Source organism: Squalius cephalus, assembly GCF_949319135.1.
Source record: "Squalius cephalus genome assembly, chromosome: 4".
Taxonomy (NCBI): domain Eukaryota; kingdom Metazoa; phylum Chordata; class Actinopteri; order Cypriniformes; family Leuciscidae; genus Squalius; species Squalius cephalus.
Window position 1 is genome coordinate 16187902 of NC_137125.1, and position 19596 is coordinate 16207497.

The 19596-nt window shown below is 38.4% G+C and overlaps 3 protein-coding genes across 4 annotated transcripts in view; 1 reads left to right on the forward strand and 2 right to left on the reverse strand.

The window, feature by feature from the left end:
• Positions 1-17984, reverse strand: part of LOC307157371 (uncharacterized protein) — a 35240-nt gene extending 17256 nt beyond the window's left edge. Inside the window, exons 1-2 of the mRNA XM_079869267.1 lie at positions 17937-17984; positions 17457-17628 (exon numbers count right to left, since the gene is read on the reverse strand). Of these exons, the coding sequence (XP_079725393.1) occupies positions 17457-17577 (121 nt within the window). The 5' untranslated portion in view covers positions 17578-17628; positions 17937-17984. The remainder of the gene's footprint in view (positions 1-17456; positions 17629-17936) is intronic.
• The window catches only part of LOC307157394 (uncharacterized protein), a 210261-nt gene extending 191871 nt beyond the window's left edge, over positions 1-18390 (reverse strand). For both annotated transcript variants that reach the window (XM_079869315.1, XM_079869314.1), the window contains exon 1: positions 18324-18390. The gene's annotated coding sequence lies outside the window, so the exon portion shown is untranslated. The remainder of the gene's footprint in view (positions 1-18323) is intronic.
• LOC307157334 (uncharacterized protein) overlaps positions 1-19596 on the forward strand; it is a 180643-nt gene that overhangs the window by 75112 nt on the left and 85935 nt on the right. The window lies entirely within an intron of this gene.

Sequence of the window (19596 nt, forward strand, 5' to 3'; positions counted from 1 at the left end):
GACCACTACATGTACAGGATATCAACAATCAATTAATGTTTGATGCTTTGAAAAGAATAACATGCATTCATATTCAGACACACCTGACTTATCTTCACACAGCTTCACCAAATGGCATTTTAATCCAGAAGTGTGCATAATTGGAGGAATATTGATACATTTAGAAGTTTGTTTCATTTATTTAGACAAAATCATTATTTTTATTCATATTCAAATAAACTATGCGATCTGATGAGCAGAAGTGGCTTCCAGCGATTGCTGTTATGACCAAAGTAGGTACAGTAGGTGTGGTGTCATATTATAATTTCAAACTACAGTACAGTTGTTTTTTAATTCAACAATTTTTTACATAACAAAAAAAAACAATTTTAAACAATTACTTAAAAAAACAATAAAAAAAAATTATGATTTAACACACTTGAATGATTGGTTTAAACAAAAAGGAAAATGTGCAGTATGATCGATGGGGTGTCACAGTTAAGTGCCTTTTAAAAAGTAACTGCACATGCGTCCTCTACTTGGGTCCTTCACACAAACGAATCTGCCAATTAAAACAATACAAATGATGCACTGTTGCTCAGTATTAAGTTATAGATTGTGCTGTATGATTTCTTTTCATTTGCTACGACCTGGATACACAAGAAGCACGTGCAGGGACGTGCAGGGATGTGCAGACGGTAGTCATGGTAACGAACACATAAACCTGTTGTGCGTCTGTGCTGAATAACAACAAAAATGCACACTAATTAAGTGTCTGTGCTCTATATGCAACCACTAATCAGCCTATTCTGTTTGGTTAGTAAAAAAAAAAAAAAAATAACTTTTATGATTGCGGATTAGATCCTAGAACCCCTGACACGAGAGGCAAAAGTTCAACCGCTGGCCTATTAACGTAGACAGGCAGATGTCGCGGATATGCATTTATCAACCTGAAAATATTTGGTAGTAGGATCTACAACTAGTAGCAGCTAGATCTCATTAAACAATCAATTCAACCCAATGCACTGTTTCTAAATTTCTGGACATCGTAACGTTATTTTTAATTTTTTTATTAATTGTTATTGGTACTTTAAATTAGTAAGAGGGTCTGCACATCCAAAATGCTAAAAATCAGTATATATTACCATATAAATATTGAAATGTAAACATTGTCACAAATCATAAACATTAGTTTTATAAGCAATAAATTGGAATACATATACTTTAATAACTCTAATGATTATTCTGAAGTGCTGTTGGGTGGGGCCTGTAGAATGTGCAAAAACAGCCAATCAAACATGCAGCACTCATATTAATACTGGCGGTAAATCGCAGTTCCCCTCACTCGTCTTTGAGATGGCACCACGAGTATGGATAGTTGGCAGTTCAATTATGCGCAGGTTGCATTCTCACATATGTGAGCAGGGCCTGGATGCAAACCTCGATCTTCCCTGTAAGATCACTTGGGATGGCAGAGGAGGTAGACTCTGGGAGCAGCTGCTTCCAGCTCTGCGCTCTCTTCGCGGCAGAGCTCCAGCTCCGGATATACTGATTATCCACCTGGGAACAGTTTGCTCCGGGAGGGCCGCGATCGCTTGGGTTTCCTTGGGGAAATAACGTGGGACCTGGGCACATGCTTCAAGATGTTTCCCAGTACCAGGCTGGTGTTCTCATACATTCTGCCCCGCCTGAAATGGAGAGGTCAGATTGGCAGGTCTGCCTACGGCATGGAACGCAGCCAGCGGTTTATCAATGGGAAGGTTACCGGCTTCTTGGCAGGGAGACAGATGCGCGCCATTCGCCATCGAAACATCGGCCTCTCCCATCTGTGCAGAGACGGAGTTCACCTGAGCACAGAGGGAAACCGACTTCTCCTGGACAACCTCAGAGAAGCTCTGCGGGTGGTACTCCAAAGCTGAAGCCACCATGTCCTTGTCTACCCCCTCTGCCATCCCAGGCAACAACGGCTCTTTTAAGAGCCACCCACTCATTCAAATAAAGAGCATTTTTACAAATGTGTTAAATTATTTGTTCTTCACATTACTTGAGGTCAGGTGGCGGATACTTGTTATAAAATAAAAATTTAGATGACGCACAAATCTAAAATGCGCGGTCACAGAAAATTTGATTTTAAATCATTTCAAGCGCGAAACGACTCGCGCGCTGTTTATGTGCTGCACACAACCAAAACGTGCTAACAGAAAAGTGCTTTTAATGGGATTTTAAGCCATTCAAGACTTGTGCGCTGTTTTCTGCGCTACACACACATCCAAAACGTACATACTGGAAAAAGTGTACTTTTGTATATTATTTTTTATTGAGGTTTTCAAACATCAAAAAACAAAAAAAAAATAACAGACAAAAAGACCCTTCAAAAAAACAAATCTGTGCAATGTGTAAAATGAATCAAAAGTACTATAAAAAGGAAGACGTACATAAAGCCAACCTCTATTACAGAGTGTAATCACAATAATTACAGGAAGTGATTATTACAGATCAGGAAAACATAAATAAGTAATTTAATCCTTCTGGTTTGACAAAAAAGTAAAAACTGGTTCCCACATCTCATCAAATTTTGCAAGGTTCCCGGATAAAGAGTATCTAATTCTTTCAAGATGTAACGTAGAAGTGAGTCCAGTTAGCCAGTCAGAAAAAAGGGGTCTGGTATTTTTCTTCCACAAAAGCAAGATAACTTTCTTAGCTACAATCACACCATATTGAACGGGTAACCGTACCTTTGGCCTAAGAGCCTGCAATGAGTCTGACCAACCAAGAATTGCTATGAATGGGTCAGGAAGTAAAGCACAATTGTAGACTTTGGCAAAAAACTGAAAAATTTCTATCCAAAAACTCTGAATTTGTGCGCAGAACCAAAAAAGATGTGCCAAGGTACCCTCAGCAGCTTTACACTTATCGCATATAGGAGAGACAGAAGAATAGAATTTACTAAGCTTTGTTTTAGAGTAATGAAGTCTATGTAAAACCTTGTACTGAATAAGTTGGTGTCTTGAATTTATCGAAGAAGAATAAATAGATGAAAGACATCGGTCCCAAACAGTCTCAGAAACCTGAATCCCCAAATCTTCTTCCCAAAGCCTTTTTCAAATGAAGAGAAGAAAAGTTTGTATTATCTTTAAACGCATTAACAAAAAGGGATATTATGCCCTTAGCATCAGGAGAGTTAGAAAATAAATCAAATATTTTACATTCTAATGGCAAAATTTCAAAGTGTGTAATATTTGTACGAACAAAGTTCCTGACTTGAAGATATCTGAAAAAGTGAAAAGAGGGAAGGTCAAATCTTTCGCTGAGCTGAGAAAAGGAAGGAAATGTATTATTAATATACAAATCTTTCATAATGAGAATTCCTTTACCTTGCCATTCCCTAAAAACATTATCTGAAAGGGAGGGTTTGAACGCATGATTATAACAGATAGGAGAAAACAGAGAGGTATTTGGTAGCTTAATTACCTTTCTGATCTGATACCATATTTTGATAGAATTGTTAAGGATTAAATTTGTTTTAGGAACTTCTTTACTAGACAAAGGTGCCGAAAAAAGCAGAGCAGAAAGAGATGAGTGGATGGCATTTTGTTCTATCGCTAGCCAAGAGGGGGTGTCTACTTGAACAGTGCCTGGAAAAGAATCCCGCCAATACATTAATGTTCTGCAGTTCGCTGCCCAGTAATAATGACGAAAGTTGGGCAAACCCAAACCCCCCAAGCTTTTTGGTTTATACACGTGGGTGTTGGATATACGAGCGACTTTATAGCCCCAGATGAAAGGCATAATTATTGAGTCAAGAGTACTGAAGAAAGATTTGGGTAAAAAAAAGGGCAAATTTAGAAAGAGATATGAAAATCTAGGAAGGATCACCATTTTAATTGCATTAATGCGGCCGATCATTGAAATAGGGAGTGATCTCCATCTTTCTATGTCCTTCTTTAGGTTGTCTAGTAAAGCAAAAAAATTTAATTGAACTAAATCCTTTGGATTCTTAGGGACCACCACACCGAGATATTTTATCTTGTCTAAAGTGATTTTAAATGGCAGGCTCTTCATAAAAACTGGATCTATATTATCGCTGACGGGCATAAGTTCACTTTTTTGCCAATTAACAGAATAACCAGAAAAGCTACTAAATGAGATTAATAAATCCAACAGAGGGGGGACAGAGCGCTCAGGGTCCGAAAGGTACAAAAGAACATCGTCAGCGTAAAGAGAAATGATATGATCAACCTGACCTATATTTAAGGGCAGAATCTGTGGATGAAGTCTAATGGCTATTGCCAAAGGTTCTATGGCAATGGCAAACAACAGAGGTGAAAGTGGACACCCCTGTCGAGTACCCCAATGCAACTCAAATTGCGGTGATCTATCGAGATTAGTTAATACTGATGCGCAGGGATGATGATACAACATGCTGACCCAGGAAGAAAACCTATCGCCTAAATTAAATTCTTTAATAGTGGTTAAGATGTAATTCCATTCAACTTGGTCAAAAGCTTTTTCTGCATCTAATGCGATAATTGCCAATTTAGAGTGGGAATTTAGCTTAGAATAGATTATATTTAGGAAACGTCTAACATTAAAAAAGGAAAATCTTTTTGGGATAAAGCCAACTTGGTCAGGATGAATAATAGTTGAAATACATTTGTTTAATCTTGTTGCCAAAATTTTTGTGAACACTTTTAAATCCGAATTGAGAAGAGAAATTGGACGAAAAGAAGACACATCAGTTTCATCTTTGCCTTTCTTAAGAAGTAAAGAAATATTGGCGGAGTATAGAGAAGAAGGAAATTCCTGCTTAATGAAGGAGTGATTGAACATCCGTAACATAAGGGGTACAATTTTATTTGCATATTTCTTATAAAATTCGAAACTGAAGCCATCAGGGCCAGGAGCCTTCCCATTGGGAATGGCATTAATTGCGTCCATTAACTCTTGAATTGTAATATCAGCATTCAAGATTTCCTGGTCTGCTTCACTTAATTTTGGGAGGGAAAGTGAACGAAGAAAGTCAGAAATAGCCTCAGATGATACAGACGTCTTAGATTCGTACAAGTCTGCAAAAAATTCCATAAAGCGTTTATTGATATCCTTTGGATTAGTCAATATTTTACCATCCTTGTCAGCTATACTATGAATTGATCTACTGGCATAAGAACCCCTCAACTGACGAGCTAATAATTTATCTGGTTTATCCCCAATCTCAAAATGTTTCTGCTTAATTTTTAATAACATCTTATTCACCTGGTCTGACATGATCTTATTATATTCATATTTAAGTGACCTAATGTCATTTAGAACAGAAGAGTCAATGGTATCCCTATATAATTTTTCCAACTGGGCAAGACGAGCATCTGAAAAAGTGTACTTTTAATGATTTTTTAAAAACTTGCGCTGGTTTCAGTGCTGCAGGCATTTTTGGATCCGTTCAACTCTTAAAGTGACATACACGTTGTTTCTTACAAATACTTTCCTTTGCAAAAATATCACAGACAATGATAGGAAATGTTGTTATGCTTGATGTACAACCACTGGTAAACCTATCCGGTTTTGATGTGAAAGAAAAAAAAAAACTTATACGAGTGTGGATTAGAACACAGAACCTCTGACTTGCTTGGCAAAAATGTTACCACTGGACCATTATCGAAGACGATTAAAATATTGCGGATCTATGCATTTGTTCACGTCAAAATTCTATGCACTAATAAAATAGGCTAAACTAGTACATCTCATTAAAACAAATGATAGGAAATCTTATGACTTTATAATAAATAAAAATGGTTAAATCTATCAATATATATATATATATGCTATAGTGTTCACTCAGAACAACATAACAACCGTTTAGAGCCACCTAGAAACCATATTGCAACATATAGAAGCCATATCCACAATATCTTACAGACATGGTTGTTGGCTCGGCCGAAAAAAGTCCCAAAGATTTAACATTGGCACAAAATTTGTGAGATTATATCTTTGGATCAGAAGGACAAAAAGACTTGGGGTTGGGCTCTTTTGACTCGGCCTATCAAGTAGCTAATGATTTTTTTTGGCGGCCACCTTGAATGGTGATAGATGACTGACTGCAGCGCTCGTGACAGGGCGCTTGTTTCTGAAAGAACGAGCATAGAGAGAGACAGAGCCGGTCGCGCGCACTATCACTGTATTCAAACTGCCTTGCCCTCCCTCCATGGCGCAAAAAATCAATCATTAATATGTAGCCGCCCTTTCTCAAAAACCATTCACCCTTTTCTGACAAAACGTATAGGAATATATGCTTTATCTGATGACATTGTGTGTATTTTCACAAACGTGCGATAGCCTATCGATCGCAAAGGATACGAGTTGACAGACATTTTTTACACGTGGCGTAGCAAGTGAATACAAAGAACTAAAGCCCCGCCTCACCTAGTTCGGGTACGGACCTATTTGAAACACTCATGCATGAGTGTTTCAACCAGGTCCGGTACCCTAACTGGGTGAGGCGGGGCTTCTTTGCATTAGTCGTCTAGGTATTAGTCGTCTATGTATTAATACAGATTTTCCATTCATTCTAGAAAACATACACACAATGTCATCAGATATAAACATATTCCTACACGTTTTATAAAATAAAGGGTGAATGTTATTTGAGAAAGGGCGTCTACATATTGCTGGCATAGCCAAATCAAACCTTTCAAATGTAAGAAATATTTGTGGAAGGTTACTTTAACCTCTTAATGTTATTTTACTTGAGGAGAGGTGTGCCCCTCCAGTTTTTCGCGATTCCGCGATCGCTGAATACAACGCAAAATCAACAAAATGCCGCTTTTTTTTTTTTTGCGATCCTGCATAAATTTAACCGCAAAATAATCACAAAAATGAAAAAGACCTCACAAAACATTCAACTATAATCACCCAATTGAAATAGCTCTAGTTTATTTAAAGTTTCCATGCATTTTTACGTGGATACAGATATTGCGGGAAAAGGGGAAACTCATTTTTCTCGATTTACTGAAGCCTATAATGTAAAACGCATTTTGCAGCTGCACAGCTAGCACAGTGAGTGTCTGGCTCGCTCATTGGCTGTGCTGCGGCAACTGCACATCCAATGGCGCGGGCGCCTACACGTCAGAGCCTGCCAAGGGGGCGCAGCCTTAGCCCATATTATTATTCTTTTACTGTCTATGATATTTTTAGTCCCCGAAAAACGCCATTTTAGCAGGTTTAACGACTGAAGCGACAACCTGCCAGGTTACTATAGTGCGGCCGGCTACGAAATACTCGTTCTCTACTCTCAGGGAACTGAGGTTACGATAGTAACCGAGGAGTTCCCTTTCGAACGGTCACTTGTATAGCTATACGCAGTGGGGACGCCATGCAAACGCCGCACTATAAGTAAGGTTGCCTTCTGCAGCTCAGGACCCCTCAACTCAGGATTTACACACAGTTCTACAGTATAAATTACTACACCTGCTGTTAATATTTACATAGGTCAGGTAGAAAAATTGCCCATAGGTTGATTTAAAAGTTAATTTGATGAGAATTTGATTAGACCAAAATAAACAAGCTTTATGCATTTTGTTTGTGATTTGTGTCATGTACGACTATTGTGCATCTGACATAATACTATTATGGTAAATGTGATGTCCTAATTATAAAACATATCAGATTAGATTAGTTATGCAGCCAAATGCCATACTAAAGGCACTCGTTATTAAAGATTTTAAGAACTCTATAAAAACTTTATAGTAACCAACTTTGACAACTACCAACCACCTAGTAACACCATAGCAACAACCCAGAACAACATAGCAACTGCCTAGCAACCAACCAGATCGCTCTAGCAACCACCCAGAACACCCTAGCAACTATTTTCTAGCACCTTAGCAACCAAAATCCAAAGAGGGATATCTACCATTCTGAATGTCACAGATGAATGGGAGTTGGTTTATATCATTATTGGCAGCTCACAAGCCACTCCCTAGTAACCAAACAGATTACCCTAGCAACCATTTGTCAAGACCTATATCTCTGCATCTGAACATCATATAGAGATGGGGGTTGGCTCATTTGTTTCGGTTTGGAAACAGTCTATAAATATCACTATGATAACTGTGTAGCCACAACATAGCAACCGTTTAAAGCCACCTAGAAACCATATTGCAACATATAGAATGCATATTTCAGCTCCACAACATCGTACAGACATGGTTGTTGGCTCGTATGCAATCTTGTACAACACCCTAGCAACCGAGTGGCGAATTTTGCCACTGCAAGCACCACTTCACATTTTCTTCAGGAAATGTACATTCTAGTTCTCTCTTACTGTTATGATTCAATGACAATACAAATTGAAACTATTCCTGTTTTTCATTGCAATTTTTCAATGTAAAAAAATCTTCCCGCTTATATATATACATATATATATATATATACATATATATAAATTGGGGGGGGGGGGGGCAGATTTTTAAAGGGGGGCGTGACCAAAAACATTTGAGAACCACTGCCTTAAAGGGATATGATGATGGAAAAAAGTATGAGATAAGAGAAAACATCAAGGAACTTCAAGGATTTCTGTGAGATCCACGACTTTTGTGAAAAACCTTCAGTGGAAGCACGAGCAGTGACCTGGTCGGAGATGTGTGTTTAGAGATGGAGCAGAAGGGGCTTAGCTTCATCAGAAACACCCAAAAGTACATGGAGCATGGCATGCCGTGGGTCAAGGAAGTGCTGCTTAGGCTGCTGAAAGCTCTGAAGGACCAGGTGCTTGTTAGAGTGATGACTTTCATCAGCTCTATTGCCCTAATTCAGAACGGGGACTTCATCAGTTTTGAGAAACTGAGAATTCTGCTTGAGGACCTTCCTGTGACCCAGGCACGTTTGAGGGTGTTACAGGTCCTGTCCCGTTTTTTGCTGCCAAGGGTCTATGGTATGAAGCTGTGGGCCTTACATGAAAGTATCCCATACAAGCTAAGGATCACAGCTGCTTCTGACCCACAAAAGCTTTGTGTGGCAGAAAAAACCCGTCTCAGAGCCGGTGGAAGAGGAGGTTGCTGAGGTCGATAGTTCCACTGAGGTGCAGAATGTGAGAAAGCTAGTTCCACGCTTTCTGCCTGCTAGTTGCTCCCTCCGTTGGACTAGCATGGAACTGGCATTAGTTAATGTCAACGCAGAAGTGCCTCATAAAGAGGCATACGCAAAATACATGGCTGAGTGCCAGTCAATGAGTGTTCCTGTGCGCAGCTTTAACGCGTTCTGCAGGAAACGCAATGCAATGATGAAAGAAATGGTTTAGAGGTGGGTTATTTCTATAGGTTTAGTGTTAGTTAGTATTAGTAATTATAATAAGATTAGTGTATATTATTTGTTAGTAATTAGTATTAATTTGTAGTTGTTACGCTTAGAGGTTGGTGTTTAGGCTACTGTATTTTATATATATATATATATAAGTCAGTGTTAGGTGTGTTCTGTGTTGTATTTTTGTAAAAGAAAAACAAAAAAATAACAGTAACCCAGCCTCTGACATTACACAAAGCAGTGTAATGTCAGTGCCGGTCCCAAGCCCGGAGAAATGGGGAGGGCTGTTATACACTTAGGGTGGGGTTTGGGGAATAGGGTTAGAGGAATGAAACATCCAAGGCTTAAACCTAAGTTTTGAACCTGGTTGTGCACGGTCCATCCGTCCACTGACCACTTCAGACTAACCCGAGCCAGACTAAGTTCACAAGCATGCACTCCATCTCATTTTTAAATTTCTTATGAGTATGACCTCTTGATCCCTATATTGTGTCCCATAGCTCTGCCCAGGAAGCTCTACATTTTAACTGGAAGTGGCCATATCTCCTAATTAGAAGGTCGTATTGAAGCATGGGAGGGGTTAATAGTAAGGTCCGGATGAGGCCTTTAAGATGACACCAGGGGCCTCCTTTATAAAACTTTGCGTAGGATTTGCGTCAGAAGTGGCGTACGGATTAAACATAGGACGTGTGTACGCACAGAAATATTCGGATTTATAAAACCGTGCGCACGCACATCCTACGCAGTTTTCCCTTAATAAATCACAATCAATTCTAAATGTAGCGCAGCTTTTGCGGCTTCATGTTCATGTTCATGTGGGCTTCACGCCCATAGTTGCCCATAAATAGTCAGTGAAACGCCCACAAGTTAATATTCATCGATTGCGAAATCATGACAAACAGAGAGAGGAAAACCAAGAAACGTAACTTCACTCAATGTGAAGTAGAAATTTCCGTTGGCGTGGTGGAAAAGAGGAGTAAAATGTTGTTTGGAGGGCACAGTGTGGGCATTACTAATGCCAAAAAGGCACTTGAGTGGCAAAAGGTTGCAGACGCCGTTAATGCTGCAGCCTCACAACCTCGGACCGTGGCCGAAATAAAAAAGAAATGGTCGGACATCAAAGTCGATGCAAAAAAGTGCTCCATCGCCAGAGTGTGTCTGCCACGGGTGGGGGAAAGGGGACACCGGAGCTGACCCCTCTTTATGAGAGACTGGCGGCAATTATTGGGGAATCCCTATTAAGTGGAGTGGTGACTGAGGCGGAGAGGGACACTGACGCGCCAGATGCACACACTTTCACGTGTTTCTTCCATTTGCCGACGGTGTCGCCATTTCTCATTTCACCCGTTTTTGTGCGTACGCCTGGGTCATAGTTTGTGTGAAGGACCACACATTTTCCTGTCAAGTTTGCTTTTTATAAATACAAATTATTGCGTAGAGAGCGGCGTACGCCTTCTTTTGTGCGTACGCAACGTTATAAATGAGGCCCCAGATGCATGTCATTCTGAGCTTTGGGGCAGAGCTATGGGACCTAATATGTTTTTGTATCCAAAAATTATCTCTAGTCTAGGAAAGTGTCATTGGATAGGTCTCTGTGAGTGCTTACCAATGACACCTTGTTTGTGTCGCTGCAACCTTCCAAGACCGAGATACATTTTTGAAATTCTATAGGTCCTAGAGAGCTGAATTCATTAGTTTCTCCCGAAAAACATGTATGTAAGCAGCTTGTGAACTGTCAGAAGAATAGAGTAAACCTTATATTTACTTACACTTTATATGTGTCTGATAAAACACGTCGGCAAATTATATTTGAATATATTGTTATTGCTGCTTCCATAGACATTCAGTGTGTATTTTACAAACTCCAAATGTATTGTTTTACTAGTGCTTGTGTATTTAAATGTCTGAAACCTAAAATAAACAGTATGTGCTTGAAAACACTGAAAAGTGCTGAGCGCGTCCGTCTCTGGCTAACCGCAAGCCAACGCGCAAAAAGCCCAGCTTGAATTTGGCCGTTATGGGACGTCACTGCACATTCTAAATCCCATATGTGGGACTGTACAGCTCAAAAGGTTAACAGCTGTTTGAGGGATTAATTTTTATTAATTTTTTTTTTCTACTTTACTGTACTGTAAGGCTTAATGGGTAGCCTAATGTTTGTGTACTTTATCTACTATATCACTGTAAACAAATCAATTGCAAAATATAAATATGCATAATACTACTATATTACTTTTGAACATTTGGGCCCTGGTCTTCGCTTCTTAGGCCGGCAACACACTGGCTACGCGCGTGGCGTGAACGTCTCAGCTGCGTGGCTTGTCTGTTTTTATTTCGGCTTCCATGTTAAAAGGTTAGAGCTTGCACACTGCCTGCGTACATGCTTGAAATAGAACCGACGCCTATTTTTCACACGACACGCAAGCGTGTTGAAGCGATGTCATTTTAACACAAATACATATTAATAAATGACATTTTGATGTTTGAAAGTCTCACCAATGAGGCTTATCATATGTCACCTAGCAGCAGCAGCGCTGCATCAGACACATTTCTGGTGTGCAAAGACATAGAAAACACCACGCAGCCGCCACGCAACAGAAACGCCACACTCATGCCGCTCATACACAACTTGTTCTCATTTATCTGTCCGTTACCTGTTTTAATTATGTGCTTCCAAATCCTTTTTTTTTTTGCAACATTCCTAATAAATTGCCAGCAAACTGTATTAATTTGACTGTAACTCTTCAACCGTTGGCACTATCAAAACCATTCCAAACCAAATTGCCCCTGACAGTAGACAACATGCGCTTTTCGGCAGTATACGGCTTATTACGGTAATTTCATGCTTTCCATCTGCAAATGACAGCAGCGTGGGAAGGAAGGATTTGAACAGAGAGATATGAAGTGCGGCAGGTTAGAGTGTTTTGGATTGCATAAAATGATAAAAGAAACAAACAAATACATGGCAAAAGAAGTGTTAGACAGCAGAAGAGGGGATTGGGATGATTTTTAATGAAACTGATTTTTAATGTGAAAAACACCTAGTTTTGCTTCAGGTTCTAAAGGGTTAATGGCCAATTTTCTACACCACAAACTGACACGCACATCTTAACAGCTAACACACACATTCTAGAAGTCTCCAAACTCACCCTTTCCAATCACCCTCCAACCTGTCTGTTTGATCCTATTCGCACTCATCTACTTGTGCGGGTACAAATGAGGAAGAAATTACTTGGAAGTAGATGAGTGGGCATAGGATCACGCAGACAGGTAGTAGGGTGATTAGAAAGGATGAGTTTGGAGACTTACTAAAGCCCTATTCGCACGGGATTAGTATTACCTGGCGACCTCTAGTAATTTGTAATAATTGCGGAGGTTGTCTGTGATCTTAATCCCGTGCGAATCGGCCATGTCTGTAATTTGTAAAGTAAAAATTCCCCCGCAAATGACCTACCATATTTCGGCGAACACCGAGGTCCTGTGATAATATTAGTCCCGTGCGAATCGGCATCTCTGTGATTTAACAGGGTGTATATAATTTTTTCAAGGTTTTTGTTTCCTGTGCGCTTTTTTATCCATCTTTCATGAAGAATGGAGGCTGTGTTGGAGTGTTCTGATAGTATTTTGGGTGCTGGGTCATATCTATACACCATGATACGATACAACTATACAATTAGCAGAAAGAGAAAGCTGAAAACCATGATTAGATGGAGATGAATGAATGACATATATACATAGGCGTAATTTGCGGGTGGGACATGTCCCCACCACTTTTGAAACATCTCGCGGCACGAATGTACCAATACAAATAAATAAAACATCTCCAGTTAACTAGCAGTGCATTCATTTAGTTCGTTTGTAAGAGGCGATCTAGCACTGAAATGTGTTGTTTTTGAAATCAAGTGATCAAAGTGCTCGTTGCCGCTGCGATCAGTGGCGCGGATACTGTATTCTCTTGTGGCTCGCGCACAGTCTTCACTCGGAGGCGCGCTTCAATCCGTTGTGGAGACTCTCTATTCGTTCCGGTGAAATTACAAAACAAAATGCATACAAACGTATGCTTGCCTGATATACAACCACTGATAAACATAATCGGTTTTGATAAAAAAACCATTTTAATATACACTAGACCATTTTAATATACACTTTATTTAATGGATTTATGAATTTATTCACGTGAAAATTCTCACCATAAACAACATTTATCAAACCTCATTAAACGACAAATTAAACCCAATGCACTATTTAAATCGATTGCTGGACATCGTAATGTTATTGTACATAAGCCTACATCGATTTATGATTTAGCATTCATAAATCCCCCCCTCCCCCGTTAAAACCCGTCCCACACCCACTTTTTAAAACAAAGTTACGCCACTGCATATATAGCAGCATGCGGTGAGGAACATTCTTCTGTTTATGATATATCATACAGCTAGACCTATAATAACGACAAGTCATTTCCAAGCAATAGCCTATTGACATCATATCCGGGAGATAAGTCAGTAAATTCGAGTAAAATCACAGGCTTCGGTTATCCCGTGCGAATGCGCCACACGAAATTCAGACGTGGGGGGGTAATTTCTAAATCACACGAGGTCCCCAGATAATACTAATCCCGTGCGAATAGGGCTTAAGAAACCCACTCTACATCCAGCACATCTGGAAAATTACAGACCCTTATCCCTTCTTCCATCTTTTGCTAAAACACTTGAACAAGTTGTTTTCAACCTTGAACAAGTTGTTTTCAACCAAGTCTTTGCCTTTTTTACACAGGACAACCTCCTGGACAACAACCAGTCTGGTTTCAAAAGCGGACGCTGATACTGCCCTGCTCTCGATTATTAAAGCTCTGAGACCTACAAGAGCAGCTTCCAAATCCTCAGTTCTCATCTTGCTGGAACTGTCTGTTGCGTTTGACACAGTCAAACATGGTTTTTCCTATCACTGTTATGCTGACATCTAGGGATGTAACGATTAATTCGCAGCCGGTTGAATATTGATACAAATATGTGATGATTCAAAATGTTAAACTAATCGCGATACACGTTTTAAACAGCAGGGGTGCTGAAGCTGTATACTGTGACCTCACTTTACACAGGCATAATAAAGATTGCTTAAAGATTAATAATAATTACTTAAAAATCATACAATGTGATTTTCTGGATTTTTGTTTCAGATTCCGTCATTTTCTACTAAAGTAACAACCCACAGCTACATGATTAATAGAGATACGAGACAGCATGACTAATTCACACACACAATCGCTCTCTCATTAATGCATTCAAATAAATGTAGGCTACTCTCACTCTGCTAATTTATCTGTTTCTGATTTAGAACGAGCAAACATCTTTAAGAAATGTTACGACCCATAGATAACTGCTGAAAGTGAGCTGTTATGTCGGAGCAATAGCATAAATGTTATGTGAATAACGTGAATAAATGTTAGCCAATACAAACATATTTATAGAAAACAGTTGACAATGAATAGACAGGAGTCCAATAATAGCATAACGAAACAATTATTCTAAAAATAATATCAAGTATAAGTTATGTGGTGGATTTGAATTAATCAACTTTAAAATTAACTAACATTTGTTTTTCTTGCAGGAATAACATTCATATGCTTTTAATGTTTCCAAACTCTTTGGGGAAAAACTTGTGACTTTGAGTGTATGTGTCTATGGGTATTAATACAGAAAGGGGAACTGAAACTAGAAACAAATCAGAGTTTGCTTATGCCAGTGACAGAGGGAAAAGGTTGGGGCTTTTGAACCAATCATATTGAAGGTGACATGTTAGTCTTATTTGTTTTCTCGATTCTATAAAAACTGTTGTATCTGTGTTTTTCGGTGGGATTCTCAATGGAATTTGTCTGTGATCCTCCGGCCTTGCTTCTTGGGAGAGATTCCCTGAGAACTGCTCGGGAAGATCTCCTGGCCGTGATTAAAGCATTTAAAGGACATTTGCAGATCTGTTTGTCAATTTATTCCTGCGCAGGAAGCTAGTTTAGGGAAGCAAGTTAGTTAGAACTCGGCCAGTTGTCGACTGAAGACGCAAGAGCTAGAGTATAAAGGTATTGGTGTCGAGTGTAGACGCCCGAGATATTAAGATCAGGTGGGTGTCGAGTGCAGACGCCCCAGATAGTTAGGTTTAGGGAAAACGAGTCAGAATAGCAGGTGATCTATAGAGTGGGGACGTCAGGAACGAGACCCAAAAGATAGAGCCAGGTAATTAGGTTTGAGAGAAAAATATCCACGACAGTTAGACGAATCCGTCATATAATGAGGGCTGTGTTAACAGTAAAACATCCGTCATTTAACGAGTTTTAAAAACACTGATAGATAATACAAAATGCTTTCTGACATTTTGACAGAAAAAAAAAAACAAGCAAGAACTAGGGATGTTAACCGATGACCGTTTGACCGATGGTTGACCGTATCAACGTTAACCGATCAAAGTTGTCGGTAGTCGGTTAAAAAAAAGAAAAGTGATCTTTAAATTAGGCTATTATAGACAGTGGACTAAACGCTACTACAGTTAGCCATCAAATTCCAAGATCTTTTTGTGTGAAGTGAGGGCAGACGACAGGATGAAGCGTGCAAAGAAAAGTAGTGTGTGTGGGACCATTTCACCAAAAAGAATGACACAGATGTAAGTTGCAACTTAGTGATACAGTGCTTAAATACAGTAGTAGCACATCATCTATGATGTAAGGTGATGATGATCATCATCTTTCTTTATTATTGTTAGCACTACCTTAAACTAAAGCGGCATCTCTTCGGAGCTGTCATTTTCTTAAATACGCCTTTATTTTCAACGTGATCACCTTGTACCCAAACCATTTCAAAACCAAGGAGCCATTTGTCCTCCGATTACATACAAGCTCCTCGGCGCCGTGTTTGCGGGACTCGTGTTTCGCGCTGTAGGGGATTTTAAAAAAGTTACGTGAGTTGAAGGGCGGTGCCGGGGCAGTGTGTGTGTGTGTGTGTGTTTGAGCGGGAGGCAGAGCGGCAGAGAGATGCGACAGAGTTGTGAAATTGCAGGCGCGGCTCGAAATAGCTGTTATTTCAAATAGCGTAGTAGCATATTTTAAACTAATCGGTTAACCGGTTTCAACCGGTTAATGAGGCTCGGTGGTCGGTCAAGAATTTTTTTAGTTTTCGCCATCCCTAGTGTAGAGAGACTGAGGGTGTATTCACACCGGCCTTGTTTGGTTCGATTGAATCGAACTCAAGTTCGTTTCCCCCCTTGGTGTGGATCTTTTGGGCAGGTGTGAATACAGCAATTCTGGCGCGCTGTCTGTGCACCTGATACTGTTGCGCGTCTTTCTGCTCGTCGTGTGTGCATCAGGACATTCACAGACAGAGCGTTCTCTTTTGTCTTACCGCGCTTAAATGGTTTAAAATCATGTTCTCTCCACCGGAACTGTCTTGCAGCACATCGTCGTCTTCTCAAAATCCTAATTACAACATCGTATAGATGACATTGTATCATATGATGCTCATTAGTTTCTTCATATTGCGTTTGTAGAGAACAACACCAAATAAAAGAACAAATATTGCATTACGAAATATCTCCATGCTGAGCCTGTTTTTGCACTTCCTGCTTTTCCCTGCTTGAGAATTCCTGTCCAATGAATGGATGACCTTAGCACAGGTGTGGTTTTGTTTACAAATTTTGGTTCACTTGCAAAAAGAGTAGTGTGAAAGCGAACCGTACCAAACAAAAAAAATCAACATTGCATTTGGTCCGGACCAAAGAAAGAAAGAAAAGAAAGCGAAAGAAACCTAAAATTCTCGGGCCAGCAGCATGTGTCCAAATTTCAATCTTAACAGTTCTATTTCATCAGAAACGATCTGTAAACAGGGCTTTAAGTGTAAAATACCTAACTTGTCCTTTAAACATCTCTGAAGGCTCAAATGATCCACTCCATTATATTTTTATTTAATGCTTCATTTACTACTATTTATGTTTAAGTTTTTTTGTTAAAATGTTAGTAGAGCACATTTGAGGATGAATATTAAAAATACTTTTTCATTGTTCTCTATTCAGAAGTAGACATTGGGTTTATTACACAGAATTATTATTTTGTTTAGGCTACTTCTGTTTTTTATACTTTTGTATATTCTCCAAATTTTAACAAGGATCAAATGACTGAATTCAGCTTTGAGAATAAAACTAACCTGTTTGTTCCTCAGTTTCTTCATGTTTGACTCTGAATGTTGTTTCAATCTTCACGTCTTCATTCTCCTCTTTAATAAACTCCATCTTTATGTTTTCAATCTCCTCTTTAATAAACGCCATCTTTATAATATAATACGTGGATCTCAGTCGCTTCTTCCTGTGTGGTTTGTCCTGTTTAAGATGAGAATAATTAACAGAAAGAAAAATAAATCCTCACTAAATCTCTGATTGTGTCTCAATCAGCTCTAGTTCAGTACTTCAGTTCACTGGTAAGAGAGTCAGTCAGAGAGAGAGTTAATAGACTTAAATCATCTGATTAACATTCAAAACTAGCTGCAAATTAATAAAAAAATATACAGACACTTCATATTTAGGCTTTATGATCTATATTTGGTAGGCTATAATGAATTATAGATTATATTTAAATGATTACACGTTCATGAAAACATTAACAGTTGGTTTGTAAAAGCTGTCATTACACATGTTAGTGTCTGTTGTTCTCGTTCACTTACTCTGCTTGAGCAGCCCGTGTCGTGACTCAAACGATTCGAATCACTGAATCATTTTGTAAAGTATTTGATTCAAATGACTCGGAGTGTCGAAAAGCTCGGTTTCTCCATCAATATTTACCACTGACTGAATTCGTGTTTATGATAAACTGATTCACGATAGAGGGAGCGAAATGAGACGCAAGTTTACTGTTTCTCATGTGTGAATGCGCTTTACTCACAAAAATTCTTCATTAAAGTTAGATAATGCACTTACAATGGTATACAATAGCACATATAATTACACATCACTTGTAAAACAACAAAAACATTGATCTGTTTCTATCTTTTTAAACAGTTTACATTTTTAAAACTTACCTTTATTCAGCCGAATCACAACAGATGCAGGAGCGCGCCGCAGCCTTATGACGTCATGCATCCAGACCAAAATAAAAGTCTTGTTCACACGCTGCTGTCTACAATCTCCGAAGTGCATAGAAATGTACTATCTAACTATTTTTTACCAGATAATCCCTATATTAAAAATGTAAATAGTGACAAAGGTGATACAAACAAACTTGTTAAAAGGGGTGTATGAGTTCATAGCAGAGTTCATATGTGTCCAAATTGAAATAGTCTCTCTGTTTTTACCAATATTAAAAATGTGGACATATAAAGTTCATTTGAGTCTAAAAATTGGTATAGAAGTTGTAAAAAGTTATCTTTAACGAATCAGAAAAGTAAAAGAAGTAATAAAAAGAAGTAAAAGAAGCAATACAATTTTTAAGTATAACTGTAATTCATTCTGTACCAACAATTCTTGTGGTATTATCACTTAATGGTTCAGTCCAATTAAAAATGTTATATTTCACAGGTTATTAATGAAATCAAAAGTAAGTTGAGTCTTCAATGTCATCGGTCATCTGTGTGAGTTTCTGCCTATGTAGTGATTGAAATCGCTCACTAATGAGTGAACAGACACAATTCACACTCCCTGCTCCACAGAAAACTCTGCACTATTAAAATCTGCCAGCTCAATAAATGCCCTGTTTATAAGTGATACACAAATAGCGAGTTATTTCTTCATATTGTGTTGTTTTGCATCAATGTATTTTCCTGAAAGTATTTAAGATTAATTTATAAAGTGGCAAACACACAATAAATATGATTGTGAAATAGTGTTTGAAAATTGACTTGAAAATGTAAAATCCGAACTGAATAGCTGTTATTCCTGAATAATTTAGTATTAAGGTCTAAATTTGGTCTCTGTTGAAGAAAACACTTAGCAGATATAATAATATAATTATTATTACAGCAGTTACAACATAATTATTGCAGTTTATTGTAATGAAAATATACTTAAAACAGTTAATGATGTTTGACAACACAACACGCATTGAAATGCTTTCTTCTTTTTTGTTCTTTTACTTTTGTTTAATGGTGATTTGCATGGCTTGTTTAATGGTGATTTGCATGGCTTGTTTATGTATATATATACCTGTATATATATATATATATATATATATATATATATATATATATATATATATATATATATATATATATATATATATATATATATACACAGGTATATATATACATAAACAAGCCATGCAAATCACCATTAAACAAAAGTTAAACACCCAGCAGG